The sequence below is a fragment of the Oreochromis aureus genome, linkage group 3 (assembly GCF_013358895.1).
Source record: "Oreochromis aureus strain Israel breed Guangdong linkage group 3, ZZ_aureus, whole genome shotgun sequence".
In the NCBI taxonomy this organism is placed as follows: Eukaryota; Metazoa; Chordata; class Actinopteri; order Cichliformes; family Cichlidae; genus Oreochromis; species Oreochromis aureus.
Genome location: NC_052944.1, coordinates 118,388,237 through 118,411,202, shown reverse-complemented (window position 1 = coordinate 118,411,202; position 22,966 = coordinate 118,388,237). Strand labels below are relative to the sequence as shown.

The window sequence follows — 22,966 nt, the reverse complement described above, 5'->3', positions numbered from 1 at the left end:
CGACTAAACATGTCAAAGCTGGTCTAATTGGGGAGGGGACCAGAGAAAAATCAAAATAATTAATAATGAGATCTTGTGCCACTGCTACAACACTGGCCTCTAAGTCCCAAAGAGACAGGGACATAGCAAAATTTAACAAATATTAGCTGCTGGCTGGCTTGCTATGGCAAATGTTAGCATTTTACCACAACTTCACCAGATGTAACTAAAAAAACTAAATTTATGTCCAGTCGTGCGGATTAGCAAAGAAACATGACAGAAAATGATTACTTGCCTGCAGTTTGGAGGGTCCACCTGAACTTGAAGCAGCTGTTGCATATTTTTAGCCGGGTAAAGAGCGAAAGATGGCAGCTTGTTCAGCACCAGAGATGGGCAGTAACGCGTTACTGTAATCCAATTACTGTTTTTCAAGTAACGAGTAATGTAAGGGATTGCTATTGCAAAAAAATTAATTAGATTACTGTTACTTTCCCGTAAGCACACCGCGTTACTGCGTTACTAAAACCGTGATTTCTTTGAGAGAATGTCTCATGACAATGACGTAAGCGAGTGCGACGTTCGTGGCAACAGCTGTGTGCAGATCAACAATGGATAATATATCGATTGCGGGAGAGAGTATGAGCGTGCAGCATTTAAAGCGTGGAAGTACTGACCTTACTTTGGGTTTGATTCTGTAAAAAGTGACAAAGACATTAGCATCCGCTGTTCACTGTGTGGGAAGAAAGCTTCTTTTTACAGCAACCCCCCCCCCTTTAACTTCCGAGCAAGCACCGACAGTACGCTACCACGGAATGGGAAATTCACAGACAAACTCGCAGATCCTCCCACTGACCGCTGCGGCACACCTGCACCAGGGCAAACCTCCGCTTGCCCCACCCCTGATTTACAGGTGAAAATAGAGCAGCAGGACCGCTGAGTCTTTGATTTTAAAAGATCTATTGATTTATGACCTATTCAGGTTGTAAATCATGTTTTTAAAAAGTAACTAAGTAATTAATTACTTTTGAAAATTAGTAATGAGTAAAGTAATGGGATTACTTTTGGGGGCAAGTAATCAGTAATTAGTTACTGATTACTTTTTTCAAGTAACTTGACCAACACTGTTCAGCACTTGCGACAGCCTGTATAATTTATGTAAATATATGCGGGTCTGAAGCCCCACCCCTCAAGGGCACCCCAAGATGCCAAAACAGTTCCAGCAAATTGAAAGTGAAAAGCAGCAGCACTAAAAAAAACAGTCCTTCCAAAAACAAAAACTGTGAGCCTAAAAAAAACATGTAAGTGTTAGTGATGTGCGATACCACTGATTTCCTTTCTGATCTGATACCAAGAAAAATTCAGGGTGGTATCGACGATACTGATCGGATACCGATACTTTGTACAAAAACTTGTTTGTTTTACTGTATCTTTTATTGTATTTCAAATTATAGCTTCATAATGATTACAGGACATCAGATTACTTGCTCTTATCGCTTAACCTTTTAAAGCCGGTCGGAGCGGGCACGCTCCGTTTTGCGTAACTATTTTTAAATCCCGGTAGAACTCCAACCAGGTAAGCTAGCACAATAATTTTTTTTCCATATGAAACCGGAGGAGTTATACTTACATCTTATGCCATCAGCTTGTCCTAGGTCACGGTTTCCTTTCACATATAGCTTTGCAAAAATTGCATAAAAACCACTTCCAGCAACAAAAACATAATATTCCAGAAACATGCTTTGCCGATCCGATCAGCTGCTCGTAATACTTCCTACATTGGAATAGACATCAGTGTGAACTATCGCATGTCCGCCATGACCTGCCCAAAAACGGATGTGACGTCATTTTTGCGGAAATGTAGTTTTTTACCTTCAGGGCCTTATGAGCCTATGCTGGTGTTTTTAAAAGTTTGACTTTATGACTTTCTGTATCATTTCTGGGATGCTTAGAACTCAATTTGCACTGCTGGAAATAGTTTATTTTGATGCATATGCTGTTTTTTTGCAAATTTGCATTATAATATTTATTTTTGTTTTTTCTTCAGTGTATAAAAATTGTTGTCTTTCAAAAATAAAACTATGAAGACACTCAAAATAAATTTCCTGTCGTGAGAAACTATTTTGTGCAACTTTTTTGTATTTACAGTTTTGAGGGATAAGCTTCTGAAATTTCTCTAACTAGAAATATATGTTAAAAAAACAAAAACGATTTTCAAATTGTTTTGTAGTTTATTGCACTTTTTTGCAATTTATCTAATTGCTATGCACTTAATGCATACATGTTATTAAAATTTAGGCAATAATGGGTGTATTGATGTATAGCAACTTGAAATGCTCCCAAAAATGGCACTACAACATGTAAAAATATAATATAAGCTCTGGCGGACTTGGTTGGATGGTAGGTCTTAAAGGGTTAAATATACAGAATTATCATACAGAAATAAAAAAACACTGCAGTTGTGTGCCATTTGAGCATGTTGCCTGGCTGCAGCACTAAAGGACTCCGCGAGAGACGTCTGTCTCACCCTGGCAGCACCTACTGGGGTAAATCAAGGCTCAAGAGTTGGGAGTTCGTCTTGTAATCAGAAGGTTGCCGGTTCGAGCCCCACCTCGGACAGTCTCGGTCATTGTGTCCTTGGGCAAGACACTTCACCTACCGCCTACTGGTGATGGCCAAAGGGGCCGATGGCGCGGTATGGCAGCCTTCTGTCAGTCTGCCCCAGGGCAGCTGTGGCTACAACTGTAGCTTGCCTCCACCAGTGTATGAATGTGAGAGTGAATGAATAGTGGAATTGTAAAGCGCTTTGGGTGCCCAGTAAAGCGCTATATAAATGCAGTCCATTATTATTATTATCATTATCATTATTATTATTATTATTACCCCTCTCCTCTTCAATTCGCCTGAACATACGCTCGTCATATTCTGTGATATGATTTACTCTGAGGTGTTTGACGAGGTTAGTGGTGTTGCCACAACACCTCACTGTCTTGCCACATGTATCGCAAAAGGTGTCTTGGCTGTTTGTGGAGGTAAAATACGTCTGCACATGACTCCATTTATGCCCAGCCATTGTTGTGAGTGCGCACGCCAAGGGCCTGTGACACATTTATGCAGGCGTATTTCGCACATGACTATGAAAGGGGGAAGAGGAAGTAATTCCTTCCAATGTAGACAAATTTACCCTAAATTACTAAAATATCGATATTTTAATATGTGAATCGATTCTAGAACATAAATGACTGTGAAAACTTGGTTGTAAGTAGTTATTGGTGTTAATGTTAATATTTAATATTGATTTTTTCACTTTTAATACAAACTTTTTCAGAACTTTTATTTCAGTTTCAATGTCAATATTTTTTTCAGTGTCATTTCAAGCTGGCATCATTTTAACCCGATATTGCTTTTCATGAATTCTTTGCGGTATTTGCTTCTATGCTCTTTTAGGAACTCTTATTGGACTTTTTCAACTTCATCTCAAGTCTGTCTTGAAGAAGAAGTTCCAGTGTGTGTTTGAGGGGATCGCTAAAGCAGGAAACCCAACCCTTCTGAACCAGATCTACACAGAGCTCTACATCACAGAGGGAGGGACTGCAGAGGTCAATGATGAACATGAGGTCAGACAGATTGAAACAGCATCCAGGAAACCAGACAGACCAGAAACAACAATCAGACAAGAAGACATCTTTAAAGCCTCACCTGGAAGAGATGAACCAATCAGAACAGTGCTGACAAAGGGAGTGGCTGGCATTGGGAAAACAGTCTTAACACAAAAATACACCCTGGACTGGGCTGAAGACAAAGCCAACCAGGACATCCAGTTCATATTTCCATTCACTTTTAGAGAGCTGAATGTGCTGAAAGAGGAAAAGTTCAGCTTGGTGGAACTTGTTCATCACTTCTTTACTGAAACCAAAGAAGCAGGAATCTGCAGCTTTGAAGACTTCCAGGTTGTGTTCATCTTTGATGGTCTGGATGAGTGTCGACTTCCTCTGGACTTCCACAAAACTACAATCCTAACTGACCCTAGAAAGTCCACCTCAGTGGATGTGCTGCTGATAAACCTCATCAGAGGGAAACTGCTTCCCTCTGCTCGCCTCTGGATAACCACACGACCTGCAGCAGCCAATCAGATCCCTCCTCAGTGTGTCGGCATGGTGACAGAAGTCAGAGGGTTCACTGACCCACAGAAGAAGGAGTACTTCAGAAAGAGATTCAGAGATAAGGAGCAGGCCAGCAGGATCATCTCCCACATCAAGACATCACGAAGCCTCCACATCATGTGCCACATCCCAGTCTTCTGCTGGATCACTGCTACAGTTCTGGAGGATGTGCTGGAAACCAGAGAGGGAGGACAGCTGCCCAAGACCCTGACTGAGATGTACATCCACTTCCTGGTGGTTCAGGCCAAAGTGAAGAAGGTCAAGTATGATGGAGGAGCTGAGACAGATCCACACTGGAGTCCAGAGAGCAGGAAGATGATGGAGTCTCTGGGAAAACTGGCTTTTGATCAGCTGCAGAAAGGAAACCTGATCTTCTATGAATCAGACCTGACAGAGTGTGGCATTGATATCAGAGCAGCCTCAGTGTACTCAGGAGTGTTCACACAGATCTTTAAAGAGGAGAGAGGACTGTACCAGGACAAGGTGTTCTGCTTCATCCATCTGAGTGTTCAGGAGTTTCTGGCTGCTCTTCATGTTCATATGGCGTTCATCCACTCTGGAGTCAATCTGCTCGAGCAACAACAAACAAACTCACAGAAGTCTGAAATAAGAGAATATTCAGAGAGACAATTCTACCAGAGTGTTGTGGACAAGACCTTACAAAGTAAAAATGGACACCTGGACTTGTTCCTCCGCTTCCTCCTGGGTCTTTCACTGCACACCAATCAGACTCTGCTACGAGGTCTGCTGACACAGACAGGAAGTAGCTCACAGACCAATCAGGAGACTGTCCAGTATGTGAAGGAGAAACTCAGTGAGAGTCTGTCTGTAGAGAGAAGCATCAATCTGTTCCACTGTCTGAATGAACTGAATGATCGTTCTCTAGTGGAGGAGATACAACAGTCCCTGAGATCAGGACGTCTCTCCACAGATAAACTGTCTCCTTCCCAGTGGTCAGCTCTGGTCTTCATTTTACTGTCATCAGAAAAAGATCTGGATGTGTTTGACCTGCAGAAATACTCTGCTTCAGAGGAGGCTCTTCTGAGGCTGCTGCCAGTGGTCAAAGCCTCCAGCAAAGCTGTGTAAGTAAACATTTTCTCATACATGTGTTTTTAAGATGTTCATTCTACTTAGTCCTTCCACAAATCGCTACTTTGTCATGTATGTCCTAGGGATTCCGGGGGCTATGTTGTACAGGTGCATCTGCCCCTGGTAGGGTCTACCATGGTAAATAGTTCCTGGGTGAGGGACCATACAAAGAGCAATTCAGACAACCCCTATGAGAAGAACATCAAGGGAACATCAATACATCCAAGTCCGGGAAGGGTGCCCAACGCTGAGCACCTGGTGGCTGGGAACGAACCAATGTTTCATGGAGTTCAGAGCCAGTACCCATGGATTGGCAGACCAGGGTGGTGGTTCCCATCTTCAAAAAGGGGGGGCGGAGGGTTTGTTCCAACTATAGGGGGATCACACTCCTCAGTCTCCCTGGGAAGGTCTATGCCATGGTGCTGGAAAGGAGAGTCCATCCGTTTGTCAAAACTTGGATACAGGAGGAACAATGCCATTTTCGTGCTGTTCGTGGAACACTAGACCAGCTCTTTATCCTCTCAAGGATACTTGAGGGTGCATGGGAGTTTGCCATTACCCACCGGAAACAAGTCCGACTTATTGCCAGGAATGCGGAAGAAGCTCTTGCAACGGTTTTATAACAATTGAAAGGCCGTAGAAATGGGCCAGACACCCATATTCCTGGAGCACCTCCCACAGGACACTACGAGGGACACAGTTGAATGCCTTCTCCAAGTCCACAAAATACATGACAGGTTGGGACTCCACCAGGGCTGCCCTTTGTCACCAATTCGGTTCATAATCTTTATGGACAGAATTTCTAGGCATAGCCAAGTGGCGGAAGGCTTTCACTGGGGTGGTCTCAGGATCTCATCCCGGCTTTTCGCGGATGATGTGGTTTTGCTGGCTGCATTAGATGATGGCCTCCAGCTTGCACTCGAATGGGTCGCAGCGTCCCAATCTGAGGCCATGGTCCTCAGCTGGACAAGGGTAGAGTGCCCACTCCGGGTCAGGGACGAGTTCCTGGCCTAAGTGGAGGAATTAAAGTAATTCAGGGTCTTGTTCAAAGGTGACAGGCAGAATGGAGCCAGAGATTAATTGGCGGATTGGTGCTGCGACCGCATTGATGCGAATGCTGTACTGATCTGTCGTGGTGAAGAGGGAGCTGAGTGTAAAAGCAAAACTCTAAATTTACCAGTTGATCTATGTCCCTACCCTCACCAATGGATACTGTTGAGAATCACCCAATTCTTTTTTCTTCAGGCTGGAGGAAGAAACACACTCGGTGTACAACACTCAATCAACAATCACTTTATTCCATACAATTCATTTCATTCCATATAAAACTTTGATCATAATTTCGTTCAAACAGGAGCTCCGCCCAGAGAAGGTCTCCAGCAGATCTTGAAGTGTCTGACTTTTCCCCCTACTCTTATAGCTTCTTTCCTCCCTCCCCAGGGCCATGAAGTCTAAACCCTCACATTCTTTCTATCTTATGGCGCCTAAGTTACGACCTTGGCTCGTTTTTCTCCTTCTGTGAGTGAGGTGGGGCAGAAAAACTCCACTGTATGTTCTGTTCTTTTGTAATCAGAAAAGGAAGGCAATCGGGCGATCGTGGCTCAAGAGTTGGCAGTTCATCTTGTAATCGGAAGGTTGCCGGTTCGATCCCCAGCTCCGACAGTCTCAGTTGTTGTGTCCTTGGGCAAGACACTTCACCTGTTGCCTACTGGTGGTGGTCAGAGGGCCCAGTGGCGCCAGTGTCTGGCAGCCTCACCTCTGTCAGTGCGCCCCAGGGCAGCTGTGGCTACAATGTAGCTTGCCATCACCAGTGTGTGAACGGGTGGATGACTGGATGTAGTGTAAAGCGCTTTGGGGTCCTTAAGGACTAAGTAAAGCGCTATACAAATACCGGTCATTTACCATGATTCTATGCAACCAGTATTTTCTTTATAAGTCAACAGTATAATATAATACAAATCAGTATAATAGTTTCTCAATATGATGATTCTGATATATTGAAAAACAATATAATGATCCAATAATACGAGCTGTGTTTAGTGACCGAAAGAACAAGATCGCCGTGACAAGCAGTGGAAATTGGCTTTCTCCAAAGGGTGACTGGCCTCTCCCTTAGAAATAGGATAAGAAGTTCAGCCATCTGAGAGGGGCTCAGGGTAGAACTGCTCCTCCACATTGAAAGTAGCCAGTTGAGGTGGTTTCGGGCAACTGATAAGGATGCCTTCTGGGCTAGGTGTTCCGGGCGTGTCCCACTGGGAGGAGGCCCCGGGGCAGACCCAGGACACGCTGGAGAGATTTTATCTCTCAGCTGATAAGTTGGAGGAGGTGGCTGGGGAGAAGAAAGTCTGGGCTTCTCTCTTTAGTGTGCTGTCCTCACAACCCGGCCTCAGATAAGCAGGAGAAGATGGCTGGATGGATTCTTTAGTATAATTTAGGATGTGTAATAGGGTGATTTTTTTAAACCCAAAACAGCGCACTGCAGTCTGGCACCTTTAAAAAATGTTTACTGTTGAATGCAATGAAACTATCAGAGACATTTTACTCTAATCTTTATTTCTTTCTTCCTGCTGTCAAATCTAATATCAGAAATCAGGCTCTAAAATGTAGAAATGGATCTCAGAAAATTTAATTTTCAATCAGGATTCATGATTTACATTTTCATAGGTTTACAGTTTCCTTTTTATATCTAGTAAACCAGAAGTTGGAGGAGGTGGGGCCCCCAAGGGCTGTGTGCTGCCCTTCAACTTTGTTCAGGGGTAGGCAACTCCAGCCCTCGAGTGCCAGGTTTTATATGTGTACTTGACCCAACACAGCTGATTGTTTATTACCAGGCCTCTGGAGAACTACAAGACATGTTGAGGAGGTAATTTAGCTAATCATTTGATTCAGGTGTGTTGACCCAGGGTAAGATCTAAAACCTGCAGAACACCGGCACTTGAGGCCTGGAGTTGCCTACCCCTTGCTTAATTCCTCTAACTGGACAAGAGACAGCAAAGATATAAATAGCATCAGTTAAAGGATAGACTGAGGTACTGGGTGCATTATCTAATAAATATAGATTATCATGAATTGTATCTAGAAACAATAATCACGGACACTAGAATTAGGGAAGTGACACCCAGTACTATTAATATAGGTATAGAATTATTGCAAGGTCTTTACCTCTCAATGTGAAATGCCTTTAGTTGACTCTTGTTGTAATTTCATGCTGTAAACAAAACTGAATTGAAATGAAATGTATAGAATGTGTCACCAGGTACTGATAGTAGGTTGTTTTGTGTGTGTGTGTGTGTGTGTGTGTGTGTGTGTGTGTGTGTGTGTGTGTGTGTATTTAATTATGACTATATATACCAGCACTTCCTCTTCACTTTCTCATTTAGGTTGAACATTAGAAGTAATTTCGTTTCAACACAAATTGTTTCTTTCAGACTAAGTGGCTGTTTTCTCTCAGAGAAAAGCTATGATGCCCTGTCCTCAGTTCTTAGCTCCCAGTCCTCAAATCTGAGAGAACTTGATCTGAGTAACAACAGCCTACCAGATTCAGGTTTGAAGCTTCTGTGTGCTGCACTGCAAAGTCCACATTGCACACTGGAAAATCTGAGGTAAGACTTATATTTTTTTTATGACATAACCAATTGGTAATTGTTGATAATAAAAGCCATTTCTCAAGAACTGTGGCATTTTTCATCATTTCTAATTCACATTAAACTGCCACAAAGCAATAGCAATTCTAGCCATGCCTGAAAGAACATGCTGGCTTATCTAGAAACTCTTCGCTATACCCTGAGTATACTTTAAATATCACTGTGTACATATATTTAACTGATTTTTCTTTCCCTAGGCTGAGCATCTGTAACCTCTCAGAGAGAAGTTGTGAACTTCTGTCCTCAGTTCTCAGCTCCCAGACCTCTAGTCTGACAAAGCTGGACCTCAGTGATAACAACCTGGAGGATTCTGGAGTAAAGCTTCTGTCTGCTGGTCTGAAAAGTTCATATTGTAAACTTGAAAGTCTCAGGTCAGGAATCTGTCTTCACTACTTAGTATTATTTATAATGTGTATTAGTTGTTTTTTTTTTATTTATTTTTTAACAAAGAAACTTTCAGTAGTCTTCTGAGAAAACCATTGTTCGTGTATGGGTTGTTGGTTTGTGTGTCTGCAGTCTGTCACGCTGTCTGATCACAGAGGAAGGCTGTACTTCTCTGGCCTCCGTTCTCAGGTCTAACCCCTCCCATCTGAGAGACCTGGACCTGAGCTACAATCATCCAGGAGAGTCAGGAATGAATCTGCTTTATGCTGGACTGAATGATCCACACTGGAGACTGGACACTCTCAGGTATGGATCAAATTTCTGAAAGAGGAGACAGAACTGGAAACATTCATGTAGTGTGACATTAACAATAAAAAAAATCAACAAATAATGGCATGCAGATCATGAATACAATTGAGTTCATAGTCTAAGGAGCTTGGAAAGAAAAGCGTCTGGACTTCTTTGAGTTGCTTGAAGACATTTCACCTCTCATCCGAGAAGCTTCTTCAGTTCTAGCGTCGAATGGTGGAGAGTCCCAGATTTTAGCTCTGTGGGAGTAACCCACTGAGAGGGACAATGGACCCCCCCAATGATCCTCTAACTAATCACATGAGCCAATGTGTGAAAATGGGTGTAGGTCACAATCAGCCAGGGTTTTGGGTGAGCTCATTGTGAAACCTGGCCCCACCCTATCATGTGATTTCCTGAGGTCAGATGGCCCAAGATGTGAGTGGGCGTTGAGGCGTCTGGGAAGGGATCTCAAAACTGGATTATAGATGGCAGACAGTTGGTCTTCTAAACCACAGCCTCTGTTTAAAGATGGTTGCTCACAGTGGACATAAATGGCTTCTTTTAGTCCTCTTTCAAACCATCTGTCCTCTCTGTCCGATGGTCGCTCACAGTGGACATAAATGGCTTCTTTCACTCCTCTTTCAAACCATCTGTCCTCTCTGTCCAAAATGTGAACATTGGCGTCCTCGAAAGAGTGACCTTTTTCCTTTAGATGCAGCTGGACAGCCGAGTCTTGTCCTGTGGAGGTGGCTCTTCTATGTTGTGTCATACGTTTGTGAAGTGGCTGTTTGGTCTCTTCAATGTAGAGGGCTGGGCATTCCTCCCTACACTGTACAGCATACTCCACATTGTTAAGTTTGTGTTTAGGAGTTTTGTCTTTGGAATGAACCAGTTTCTGTCTGAGTGTGTTGCTGAGTCTGAGGTAAACTGGGATGTCATGCTTGGAGAAGACCCTCCTGAGTTTCTCTGATACACCGGCTACATGATGACAATGTTGTTGCGTCTGTCTTTCTTATCCTCCCTAGTTGGTCTCTGGTCTTCTTTTCTGTGCATTTTTGCTGCCTTGATGAAGGCCCAATTAGGATGACCGCATGTTTTAAGCGCTTCTTTTACATGTGTGTTTTCCTCCTTTTTCCCTTCAGGCGTAGAGGGAACACTCTCTGCCCAGAGATGTAGAGTCCTGATTACTCAAAGTCTGTGATCCAGAGGGTGGTGGGAGTCAAAGAGGAGGTACTGGTCCGTGTGTGGGGGCTTCCGGTAAACTTCGATGTTGAGGTTGCCATTCTCTTCAATGTGCACAGCGCAGTACAGGAAAGGCAAACAGTTATCCTTTGTGTCTTCCCTGGTGAACTTGATGTTTTTATCCACAGTGTTAATGTGCGCAGTGAAGGATTCCACTTCTTGAGTTTTGATTTTGACCCAGGTGTCGTCTACATATCTGTACCAGTGGCTAAGTACTCTCCCTTTAAAAGAGCCAAGAGCCTTTCTTTCCACTTCCTCCATGTAAAGGTTGGCTACAATAGGTGACACCAGGGAGCCCATGGCACAGCCATGTTTTTGCCTGTAGAAACCTTTGTTGTATTTGAAATATGTTGTAGTAAGGCAGGGGTCTAACAGTGTGCAAATCTGATCAGGGGTGAAGTTGGTTCTATCTTCCAAAGAGCTGTCTTCTTGTAACAATGTGGTGTATGCTGTACAGTTTATCGAGGAATGCCAAGACCTCTACATTGGAGAGACCAAACAGCCACTCCACAAACACATGGCGCAACATAGAAGAGCCACCTCCATGGGACAAGACTCGGCTGTCCATCTGGATTTAAAGAAAAAAGGTCACCCTTTCAAGGACGCCAATGTTCACATTTTGGACAGAGATGACAGATGGTTTGAAAGAGGAGTAAAAGCGGCCATTTGTGTCCACTGTGAGCGGCCATCTTTGAACAGAAGTGGTGGCTTACGACACCAACTGTCTGCCATCTATAATCCAATTTTTAGTTCCCTTAAAATAGAATAGAATAGAATAGAATTCAACTTTATTGTCATTGCACATGCACAGGTACAGGGCAACGAAATACAGTTTGCATCCATCCAGAAGTGCTTTAGTGATATAGATATATTACAATATATATTAGCAATAATATAGATATGTAAGTATATTACAGAAATGGGTCTATTATGGTATGTTATAATGTACACGGTATGAAGTATGTTGTGAATATTCTATAACTATAGGTATGTACAGGCTGTAGTGAGTACAAGCTATGTACAGGCTATGAACAGGATATAAATATGAGAAACTATACAGAATATGAAATAAAAACTATACAGAATATGAAATAAATAACTTTACAGAAATCTGAGTTATACAGTTATACAGAAATGGGAACTATGCAAGTTGTAAACAGTTGTAGGATTAAAAATTATTGTATGTACAGAATGATTATTTACACAGAGCTATACAGTAGTGCAGTTAAGATAAGTGAGGGTGTGGATAATTTCTACAGAGGCTATATAAAGTGCTAGTGGTTGTGAGTGGTGGTTCAGTCCATGTTATTATTGTGTGTTTGAGGGTACGGTTGTCCATTGTGGGTGTGTGTATGTTCAGTCCATGTGTTAACGTGGGTCAGATGTCAGGAGGCAAAGTTCAGGAGTCTGACAGCTGTAGGAAGAAGCTGTTCCGGTACCTGGTGGTCTTAGTCCGGAGGCTCCTGTAGCGCCTCCCAGAGGGCAGGAGGGTGAAGAGTCCATGTGATGGGTGACTGGGGTCTCTGATGATTTTCCCAGCCCTTTTCAGACACCGCTTCCTGTAGATGTCTTTTATGGCAGGAAGTGGTGCTCCGGCGGCGATGCGCTGGGCAGTTTTCACGACCCTCTGCAACGCCTTCCGGTCCGAGGCAGAGCAGTTCCCGTACCAGACTGTTATACAGTTGGTCAGGATGCTCGATGATGCAACGATAGAAGTTCACCAGGATGTCTGAGGACAGGTGGTTCTTCCTCAGAGTCCTCAAGAAGAAGAGGCGCTGGTGAGCCTTCTTGACCAGCTTGGAGCAGTTGGTCGTCCAGGTGAGATCCTCAGAGATGTGGACTCCCAGGAACTTGAAGCTGCTCACACGCTCCACAGCCATCCCCTTAATGTGGATGGGTGGATGTGGGTCAGCATTCCTCCTGTAGTCCACGATGAGCTCCTTGGTCTTCTCGGTGTTAAGCAGCAGGTTGTTTGTGTCGCACCACTCAGCCAGACGATCCACCTCCTCCTGTAGGCGGCCTCATCGTTGTCACTGATGAGGCCAATCACCGTGGTGTCATCTGCAAACTTAATGATGGTGTTGGAACCATCAGCAGGTCTGCAGTCATGGGTGAAGAGGAGTAGAGGAAAGGGCTCATCACACAGCCTTGTGGTACACGGTGTTCATTGTGATGGTAGATGAGCAGTGGTTATCCAGCCGGACATGCTGGGGCGGTTGGTCAGGAAGTCCAGTAACCATTTGCAGATGAGGGAACTGATGCCCAGGTCTGTCAGTTTCCTGATGAGTTGTGAGGGTGGATTGTATTGAACGCTGAACTGAAGTCTATAAACAGCATTCTGGCGTAGGTGTTGTTGTTGTCCAGGTGTGAGAGGACAGAGTGCAGTGCGATGGAGACTGCATCCTCTGTGCTCCTGTTCTGGCGGTATCTTGGTGGTGGGGGTCCAGGGTGGGGGAGACAGGATTTGAAGTGTGCTAGGACCAGCTGCTCTAAGCACTTAGTGATGATGGGGTGAGTGCTACTGGGCGGTAGTCATTGAGGCAAGATGGGTTGGAGTTTTTGGGTATCGGGACGATGGAGGTGGATTTGAAGCAGGCCGGTACCACAGCGTGGGCCAAGGACAGGTTGAATATGTCTGTCAGCACTCCTGCAAGCTCCCCAGAACACGCTCTGAGAACACGACCGGGGATACCATCAGGACCTGCAGCCTTGTGGACACTGATCCTGCTCAGCACCGCTCCTACATCGGTGGGGGAGAGAGTCAGAGGTTGGTGGTCTGGCGTCACATCTGCTTTGGTTGTGGTTGTGAGGTTCCCTTGCTCAAAACGAGCATAAAAGTTGTTGAGCTCGTTGAGGAAGGAGGCATCAGAGGATGCGGGGGAGGGTTTGGTGGTCCTGTAGTCTGTGATGGTCTGGAGTCCTTGCCACATGCGTCGGGGGTTGGAGTTGGAGAAGACGCCTCAACGCCCACGCACATCCTGGGCTATCTGACCTCAGGAAATCACATGATAGGGTGGGCCTAGGTTTCACAATGAGCTCACCTGAAACCCTGGCTGATTGTGACCCACACCCGCTTTTACACCTTGGCTCATGTGATTAGAGGATCATCAGAGGGTCCTGTTGTCCCTCTTTGGGGAGGATACTCCCACGTGGTTTAAATCTGGGACTTTCCACCATTTGACCCTAGAACTGAAGAAGCTTCTTGGATGAGAGGTGAAACATCTTCAAGCAACTTAAAGACATCCAGACGCTTTCCTTTCCAAGCTCCTTAGTCTAGTCTGCATGTAAAGACTGTGAATTTTGTCTGAATGTAGTTAGGAAGCACTCAGTTTAGATAAAGTCTGGGATTGGGCGAATGTGGCATGTTGTATAGATCACTGAGAAAGTAGAAAAGCGTTTCATCATGTTACTTTTGCACTATTATGTTTCGGTACATGTTGTTATTACATGGCTTTTTTTAAGGTACACATTAGGCTGACATCTGGGGTCAGAGCTGAAAGTTTTCTGGGCCAGCACAGGACCACCAGTGTGTCTGTAAGGGGCCTTGTGGTGGCCCATGGGTGGGCTACCAAAGGGACGTCATTCTTTGTGGCATGTTGGCCATGTGTAAACACACTATTTGGGCCAGATGCGGGCCATACCAATTTTGCTTGGGGGCATCATGTAGTGCAGTTATTTTTCTTCAGTCTTTGATAGCTTACAACTGCGCTATGCCTACACAGGTTCCACGCCCCGTTGCATCTGGGGCAGCACAGCGCTGATTGCAGAGGCGGTAATTTTTCTGTGTGCCTGTGGATAAATCTGCTGTTAAATTAGAACATGGACAGGTTTAAGATGGCATTAAAACACATGAAAACAAAGCTGCACTCACTCACAGGACAGAGGTCATGTACAGTAACCACGCTGACACCAAAAGGAGAACAACAGCTAGCAGCAAAGGCAGGGAGGTGTCCTTTCCAACTAAACACACGAGGAATATAAAGATAACGAAGGTCACAGTTTGAATCATTCATATTTCATTCAATACAATGGTGTACTGACAGATCCAAGATCAGTCCAAATCATCAGCAGGTTGATCCATGTATGGATTGAAGTGTATTTGTGAAAATGTTGGACTGCTCCTTTATCAGAGTCTAACAGTATGTGCGTATGAGAGAAATGTGTCCATGCTGAAAGAGACTGGGCTGGTTTCAAAGATGGCGCCTGTGTGTTTGGCATGCCGTCTGTCGCTCTCTTCTATTTGTTTTATTTTATTGTTTTTAGTCAATTTTGTGCAACATGTTAGCCCTACATTGTTTTATGATCGCCAGAAATTATTGGAAATAGGCTTATCTACCCAAGCTTTAGCTCGATTTGGAAATGACAACCAAGGCTTTCTGCCTCCCGATTTGGAAGTAACACCACCTCACTGGCGTTCCTTACCTTTGCCACTGGATGTGCGGAAGCGACGCAGGAGACGGGATAACCGTGGAGGTCACCTTGTCAAACTGAGACTCAGGATTTCTTGTTTTCCTCATGAGCTTCGCTCAATTTGTCGATCCTGCCCGCGACTCCTGGTGCCGTTGCGTGCTTTGGACCCGGTGGACTCCTGCTTGGTTCCTGTTGTGGGATCTCTTGGGAATAGTTCTGCAAAACCCTCTCCTCTCCGACATCTGCGTTTGCATGGAGTGGACTGAAAAAACCTCCGACCTGTGGATCTGGTTGTTACCGCCTCGGAAGCTCCCGAGCCAATTCCTCTCAGGTTCGGTTTAATTAACGCCAGATCAGTGGCAAATGAGACATTTATTTTGAAGGAATTTTTCTCTTCCCGTGCGCTGGATTTTCTCTGCTTGATTGAAACTTGGATTCCACCCGGTGAGTTAAGTGCCTTCTCTGAATTACTGCCAGCTGGCTGTGCCTTCTTTAGTGTTCCGAGAGTTTCTGGTCACGGAGGAGGGCTAGCTGTTGTTTTTAAGGCACATCTTGACTTTAAGCAGCTATCCCCATCGACACGCCACACCAGTTTTGAACTCTGTTTGTGCAAACTGGACCACTCGTCTTCGCTGTAAAAAACAGGAGAAAACTTAATCAACAAAAATGGCTTCTCACGCCTACTAGGCTGCTGCAGTGAAGAATATGTACAAGGTGAACAAAATACACGAGTGCAACTTGACAAGACTATTTACCACTATTTACAACTTAAGATTCTAACACCAGACACACGAGTGGAACATGGTGGATACACAGACGGACCAGCAACCACAAAGACAGAAGACGCAACTTAAATACACACAGAGAAACACAGGAGATTACACACAGGTGGGGGAACACAGCTGGGGATAATCAACCAGACGAGAGACAGAGGTAAAACTGAACACACTCACATGAGACGCAGACCTTCACAATAAAACAGGAAACGAGAACACTACACCAAAACGCAGACCTGACACTGAGAGACAGACAGACAGAATGACACATGGAACCTGAACTAAACTAAACGTGAGATACAACCGAGAACAAATCCTTAAACATGACATAAAACAAAACACTGACAACATTAAATCATAACATTTCCCCCCACCCAAAAATCAAACATTTAACCCCAAATGAAATGTTTGATTCATGACCTAGAGAGGACATCAGCCATGACGTCTTCTAAGCCCTTTTTGTACCGGGTGTCAATGTTGTAGTCCTGGAGGAATAAGGACCAGCGCACAAGGCACTGGTTGCCATTCTGCAGGCGACGCTGATGGCTGGACGGGCTCCTCCAATGAAGACGAATGGCTGAAGCGGTCCCTCGGACCCTCCAGCGAAGACGAATGGCTGAAGCGGCCCCTCGGACCCTCCAGCGGAGACGAATGAAGGCTGGACAGGCCCCTCGGACCCTCCAGCGGAGACGAATGAAGGCTGGACAGGCCCCTCGGTCCCTCCAGCTGAAACAGAATGCTGAAGCGGTCCCTCGGACAGGTTAGCTGCAAGTAAAGTGAAGGACTTTGCTCAGCTAAGAGAATTGGTTCTGCTGGAAGAATTCAAAACGTGTCTTCCAGAGAATGTTGTTGTGTATCTCAATGAGCAAAAGGTGGATTCGTTGTCTAAAGCTGCTGTTCTCGCAGATGAGTTTGTGTTAACCCATCGCGCTACGTTTTCGGCTGTGCGCCGTGAATGTGCTCCATTGTCTAAACCTGCGAGGAGTTTGAGGGTTTCTCCTAAGCGTCAAACGCACCCTGATCAGGTTCCCATGACTGTCCGAGAATGCTGTTATTGCCATGATACTGGCCATCTCATTGCTAATTGCCCGTCACTTCGTCGCAAAGAGCAAATTCACACATTGAAAAAGCCAAAAAGTGTTGGTTTCGTTCGGTCAGTTTCTACTCCTAACCCCGTCAGTGATGAACCAGGAAATGACAGTCTTGACAGCAGTTACCGACCTTTCATTTCACAAGGGTTCACCTCACTGACTGGGAAAGAGGAGGATCGCGTGCCGATTGTAATTCTGCGTGACACTGGGGCTGCCCAGTCTCTCATTTTGGAAAGTGCATTGCCTTTTTCAAGTAGTTCGTTTTGTGGTGCTGATGCTCTCGTGTGGGGAGTGAAAATGAGTGTGTTACGAGCTCCGCTGCACAGAGTCTTCCTACAGTCACCTCTCGTTTCGGGCCCGGTAACAGTTGGGGTGCGCGCTCGCTTGCCCGTGCAGGGGGTTACTATGATTCTGGGGAATGATCTAGCCAACGGTAAGGTTTTCCCGATCCCTGAAGTAATTGAAAACCCCGTCGACGATTTTGTTTTTGTTTCTGAACCTGCTGCTGACAGTCTGCCCTCTGTTTTTCCTGCCTGTGTTGTCAAGCGCGCCCACAAGCGCAAATACGGTGATGTTGACTTGTCTGACTCTTTTCTATGTTCTGAAGCTGTTCCTGAGAAAGCTGAACTGCCTGTGGAAAAAGCTGAAAAATGTGTGTCTGAGAAAATATTACCTGCTGCACCTGACCTGTCTCTTGAGGTAAACAAAACAGATTTTATGCGCAACAGAATGACCCGACTTTGGCCAATTGTTTACTCGCCGCAAATTCCAGCGATCAGAATCCCCGTGTCTACAGCATTGAAAATGACGTGTTAATGCGCAAATGGCATCCTCCCTCATCTAGTGATCTAGGCTGGAACGTATTTCAACAGGTAGTTGTACCGCAAAAATTCCGTCCCCAGGTACTCAGCCTCGCACATGACAGTTTCTCTGGACATTTAGGAATTAGGAAAACTTACCATCGTATTCTGCGTCACTTCTTCTGGCCAGGTTTGAAGTCTGATGTGACCAAGTATTGCTGTTCTTGCCATGTTTGCCAGGTCAGTGGGAAACCCAACCAGGTTATTCCTCCCGCTCCATTGCATCCAATCCCGGCTTTAGGAGAACCATTTGAGCAAATAATCATTGATTGTGTAGGTCCGCTTCCAAAAACAAAGTCAGGACATCAGTACATCTTGACTTTGATGTGCGCCGCCACACGCTTCCCCGAGGCTATTCCGTTACGCACTATCAAAGTCAAAGCCATCGTCAGAGCATTAGTACACTTTTTCTCCACTTTCGGTTTGCCAAAATCAGTTCAAACGGACCAAGGGTCTAACTTCATGTCCAAGATTTTCGCTCAGGTATTAAAATCGCTGTCCATCAAGCATCAAAAATCCAGTGCGTATCATCCCAAATCACAGGGTGCGCTTGAGCGTTTCCACCAAACTTTAAAAGCCATGATGAGGAAGTTCTGCCTCGAGTCAGGAAGAGAGTGGGACGAGGGTCTGCCACTTCTCCTTCTAGCGGTGAGAGAGAGTGTGCAGGAGTCTACGGGTTTCAGTCCCGCAGAGCTGGTGTTTGGACACACAGTGCGTGGTCCCCTGCGCCTGCTTAAAGAAAAATATCTGTCCGACACAGCTATCTCCGAGCAGAGCATATTAGATTACATAAGTTGTTTTAGGGAGCGTCTCCATAAAGCATGCGAAATTGCACGCGAGGCTCTTTCCGCGTCTCAGGAGAAAATGAAAAAGAAATTTGATAAAAAGTCTGTGCAGAGGAAATTTGAAGTGGGTGACAAAGTGTTGACTCTCCTACCCGTTCCTGGATCCTCTCTCCAGGCAAAGTTCTGTGGGCCCTATACTGTTCAAGAGAAACTGAGTGACACAGATTATGTTATAGGTACCCCAGACCGTAGGAGAAAACGTCGTGTGTGTCATGTTAATCTGATGAAGCCTTATTTTGTTCGTGATGCAGGTGTAAACTCCTCTTCATCCCCCGCTGCGCCGTCTACCGTGCCGGAAGTTGTGCCAGCATCTCCGTCACAGTATAGCCCAGAAAGTGATGGTTTAGTTTTCGTTTGTGCTGAGGGTTGCTCCCGACTCGGAAACTCTGAAATATTGCATAATTTAAAATCCCACCTAAAACATTTAGACGAGGCTGCCCAGAACGATGTGTGTTCTCTGATCAATACTTACCCATCCCTGTTTGCTGACACTCCGTCTCGCACTACTGTCCTCGAACATGACATAGATGTAGGTGACCACCCTCCGATCAAACAACACGCTTATCGTGTTAACCCTACCAAACGTGCACTTTTTCAGCAAGAAGTTTCCTACTTGCTGGAAAATGGTCTAGCTGTCCCTAGTTCTAGTTCATGGAGTTCCCCATGCCTTCTTGTGCCGAAGGAAGACAAAACCCCACGTTTTTGTACTGATTTTCGAAAAGTGAACAGTGTGACCAAACCCGACTCCTATCCTCTTCCCCGCATGGAAGATTGTGTTGACAGGGTTGGCTCCGCAAAGTTTGTCACCAAGCTGGATCTATTAAAGGGTTATTGGCAAGTTCCCCTCACTCCACGTGCATCTGAAATCTCCGCTTTTGTCACTCCTGATCACTTCCTCCAGTACACCGTCATGCCTTTTGGCCTTCGAAATGCCCCTGCCACATTCCAACACCTTATGCACATTGTCTTAGGTGGTGTCACAAACTGTGAAGTGTACTTAGATGACATTGTAGCTTATTCAGAGACTTGGTCAGAACACCTTGGAACACTCACTGAGATTTTTGAAAGATTAAAAGAGGCATCCCTTACCCTAAATCTTGCCAAATGTGACTTTGTTAAGGCCACTCTGACTTATCTAGGGAAGCAGGTGGGTCAGGGACAGGTGCGCCCCCTTCTGGCCAAAATCCAGGCTATCCTAGATTTCCCTGTGCCTCGCACTAGACGTGAACTTCGCCGGTTCCTTGGACTGGCCGGCTATTATCGTGGCTTCTGTAGGAATTTTGCAGATGTAGTTGCGCCTCTCACCAGTCTCACAAGTGTATCAAAACCATTCGTATGGTCGCCCACATGCCAGAATGCTTTTGAGTCTGCCAAAACTCTCCTCTGCAGCACTCCGGTACTTGCTGCTCCTGATTTCACACTTCCTTTTAAACTCGAGGTGGATGCCAGCGCCAACGGTGCAGGTGCGGTGTTGTTGCAAGAGGACAAGCAGGGTGTCGATCACCCACTTGGTTATTTTTCGAAGAAGTTCAACGTTCACCAGCAAAAATACAGTACTATCGAGAAAGAAGCTCTTTCTCTGTTGCTTGCTCTACAGCATTTCGAAGTCTATGTCGGCTCTAGTTCATCACCTGTCATTGTTTACACTAATCACAACCCCCTCGTGTTTTTGACTAGGATGCAAAATTCTAACCGGAGGCTCATGAGATGGTCCCTCTTAGTGCAGGATTTCAATCTGGAGATCCATCACAAAAAAGGGACCGAGAATGTAATGGCAGATGCTCTGTCGCGTAGTTTTCTGAACTCCTAAGTGCCAAACATCTATAGGGGAGACGTTTGGTCTTGGGAAGGGGGGTGTTATGGCCCTGGCCATAATCTGTTTTGGTGGCTGTGTTTTCTTTGTCTGTATCTTTAAATCTTTGCAGGCCCTGATTGGATGAGCTGACGGCTCCTGATTGGTCCGCGGATCATGTGGCCGCTTTCAAAATCCATTACCAGCAGTTGTCCCAGGGCAGCCACTGACAGCAGCAGCAGACCTGACCCTGGCCTCCAAAACCCATGACATTTGTGCCTGTGACTTTTTGCGGTTTTCTCAGTTTTGTATATAGTGTGTACAGTAGTTTTCATTGTAAATAGCACTTTGTAAATAGCACTGGAACAGAAGGGGTGAGCTGCCTATTGTTTTTCCTTGCACTGTTTTCTCCTGTTTATCACGGTTAGGGAGTAAGGTGTAGCGCTTGTCTTTTGTTTGGTTTTTGGTTTCACATAGGGTTTAGACAGCACCTCCTCCTGACTTAGTTTGTTTTGTTTGTTATTTTGGCCTTTGTTCACCCCTGAGCTTCTCTATTCCAGTGTAGCAAAAATAAACCACCATTCATTAAGAAATTGGTTTTCTCTGTGTATGGTTTTGGGGACCAGGGCGGGGCCATCTTTTCAAACTTATGTTGCGTTCCTGTACCCCTAGACTGGGGCGTAACATGTGTGCGATTGTTTATCAGCCCCCAAAATATAATAAGGAGTTTTTATCTGAGTTTGCAAAGTTTCTTGCTGACTGTGCATCGTGGTATGACCAGATCCTTCTGCTCGGTTATTTTAATATACACATCTGCTGCCTGGAGAAGCCCCTGGCCAAGGACTTTGTGGACTTGGTGAACTCTTTTGATTTTGTTCAATCTGTTAAAGGTGCCACTTAAGAACATGGTCACACACTCTGTCCTTAATGTACTAGTCGAGGATGCGGTGTTCTCTGGCCATATGCCGATTTTATGTGACATTGTTCTTTTTAATCTTGTTGTTAAACAGGCTGTACCTGTTCGTTGTTATCGTGCTTTTGGCTCAGATACTGCAGAGCGGTTTTCCATATTGTTTGACCAACATATGTCTTATCCTCCTGAGTTGTCCAGCTTAGATGGATTATTTTCTTATTTGAATTCTGCTTGTAAATCTGTTCTCAATGTTGTTGCTCCTTTAAGATTCAGGCAGTGCAAGCCCAAGGATTTTACCAGAGCCGCTAGAAAAGAATGTAGGAGATGTGAAAGACGGTGGAAAAAGGACAGGCTGTATGTCTCTCTGGAAGCTCTTAAAACTAGCTGGAAAGTCTATCAGAGAGCAGTAAGGGCTGCCAAATACTCCTATTTTTCTCAACTTATTGCTGTCAGCTTGCATAACCCTCGTGTTTTGTATAACACTATAAATTCTGTGCCTAATACTGAGGCTATGTTCTTTTGCACTCTTCTGATGTTATGTTCAATAAGTTTCTTAATTTTTTGTGGACAACTTTGCTAGCCTGAGACCTCCTACTCTATTCATTGCCAACCCGGACATGGTTCTTGGTCAAGTTTATTTTCTGCATTTCTACCAACTGTTCTAAATGATTTAGAGAAACTTGTGTTGAAAGCTAAACCCGCTTTCCCAAAAAGGTATTTCCTACCATCGGACCTCACATTTTGAACATTATTAATACTAGTCTTTTGCCTGCTCAAGTACCTAACGAGTTTAAGCATGTAGTCATACATCCTCTAGTTAAGAAACCAGGCTTAGACAGTTCAGTCATGTCAAATTTTAGACCCATCTCTAATCTTCCCTTTCTGAGTAAGATCCTGGAAAGGATTGTTTTTACTCCATTGATTGACTATTTGAATGACTCTCAATTGTCTTAAATCTTTCAGTCCGGCTTTAAGCCCTTTTTATAGTACAGAAACAGCCTTCGTAAAAGTTATGAATGACATTCTGCCAGTGACAGAAATATAAATAATGCAGTGCTTGTTCTGTTGGACATGACCGCTGCATTCGACACAGTGGCTCATGATGATCTCCCGCTTAAAGCACTGTGTGGGAATTTCTGGTTCAGCACTTTTGTGGTTATCTGTCAAACAGGACTTTTTTGTGTTATGTTGGGGTTGGCTTCATCCTCTGTGGCCCCCTGCTTTGGGGTGTGCCACAGGGATCTATTCTTGGGCCATTATTGTTTACGCTGTATCTTCCGCCTCTTGGTGTGATATTTTGAAAACATAAAGTGCTATTCCATTTATATGCAGATGACTGCCAGCTTTGTTTACCTTTTAGTCATTCTGATAGTCTCCCAAGTCGACCTCTGCTTGACTGCCTTAGTGATGTGAAATCTTGGATGGGCAAAATTATTTTTTTAATTTTAATGATCATAAGACAGAAGCGATCTTATTTAAATCATTTCTCT

The 22,966-nt window shown here is 44.8% G+C and overlaps 1 protein-coding gene across 1 annotated transcript in view; it reads left to right on the top strand.

Moving 5' to 3' along the window:
- Nucleotides 1-22,966, top strand: part of LOC120435153 (NACHT, LRR and PYD domains-containing protein 3-like) — a 36,024-nt gene that overhangs the window by 11,515 nt on the left and 1,543 nt on the right. The window contains exons 4-6 of the mRNA XM_039604167.1: nucleotides 3,424-5,221; nucleotides 8,657-8,830; nucleotides 9,070-9,243. Of these exons, the coding sequence (XP_039460101.1) occupies nucleotides 3,424-5,221; nucleotides 8,657-8,830; nucleotides 9,070-9,243 (2,146 nt within the window). The remainder of the gene's footprint in view (nucleotides 1-3,423; nucleotides 5,222-8,656; nucleotides 8,831-9,069; nucleotides 9,244-22,966) is intronic.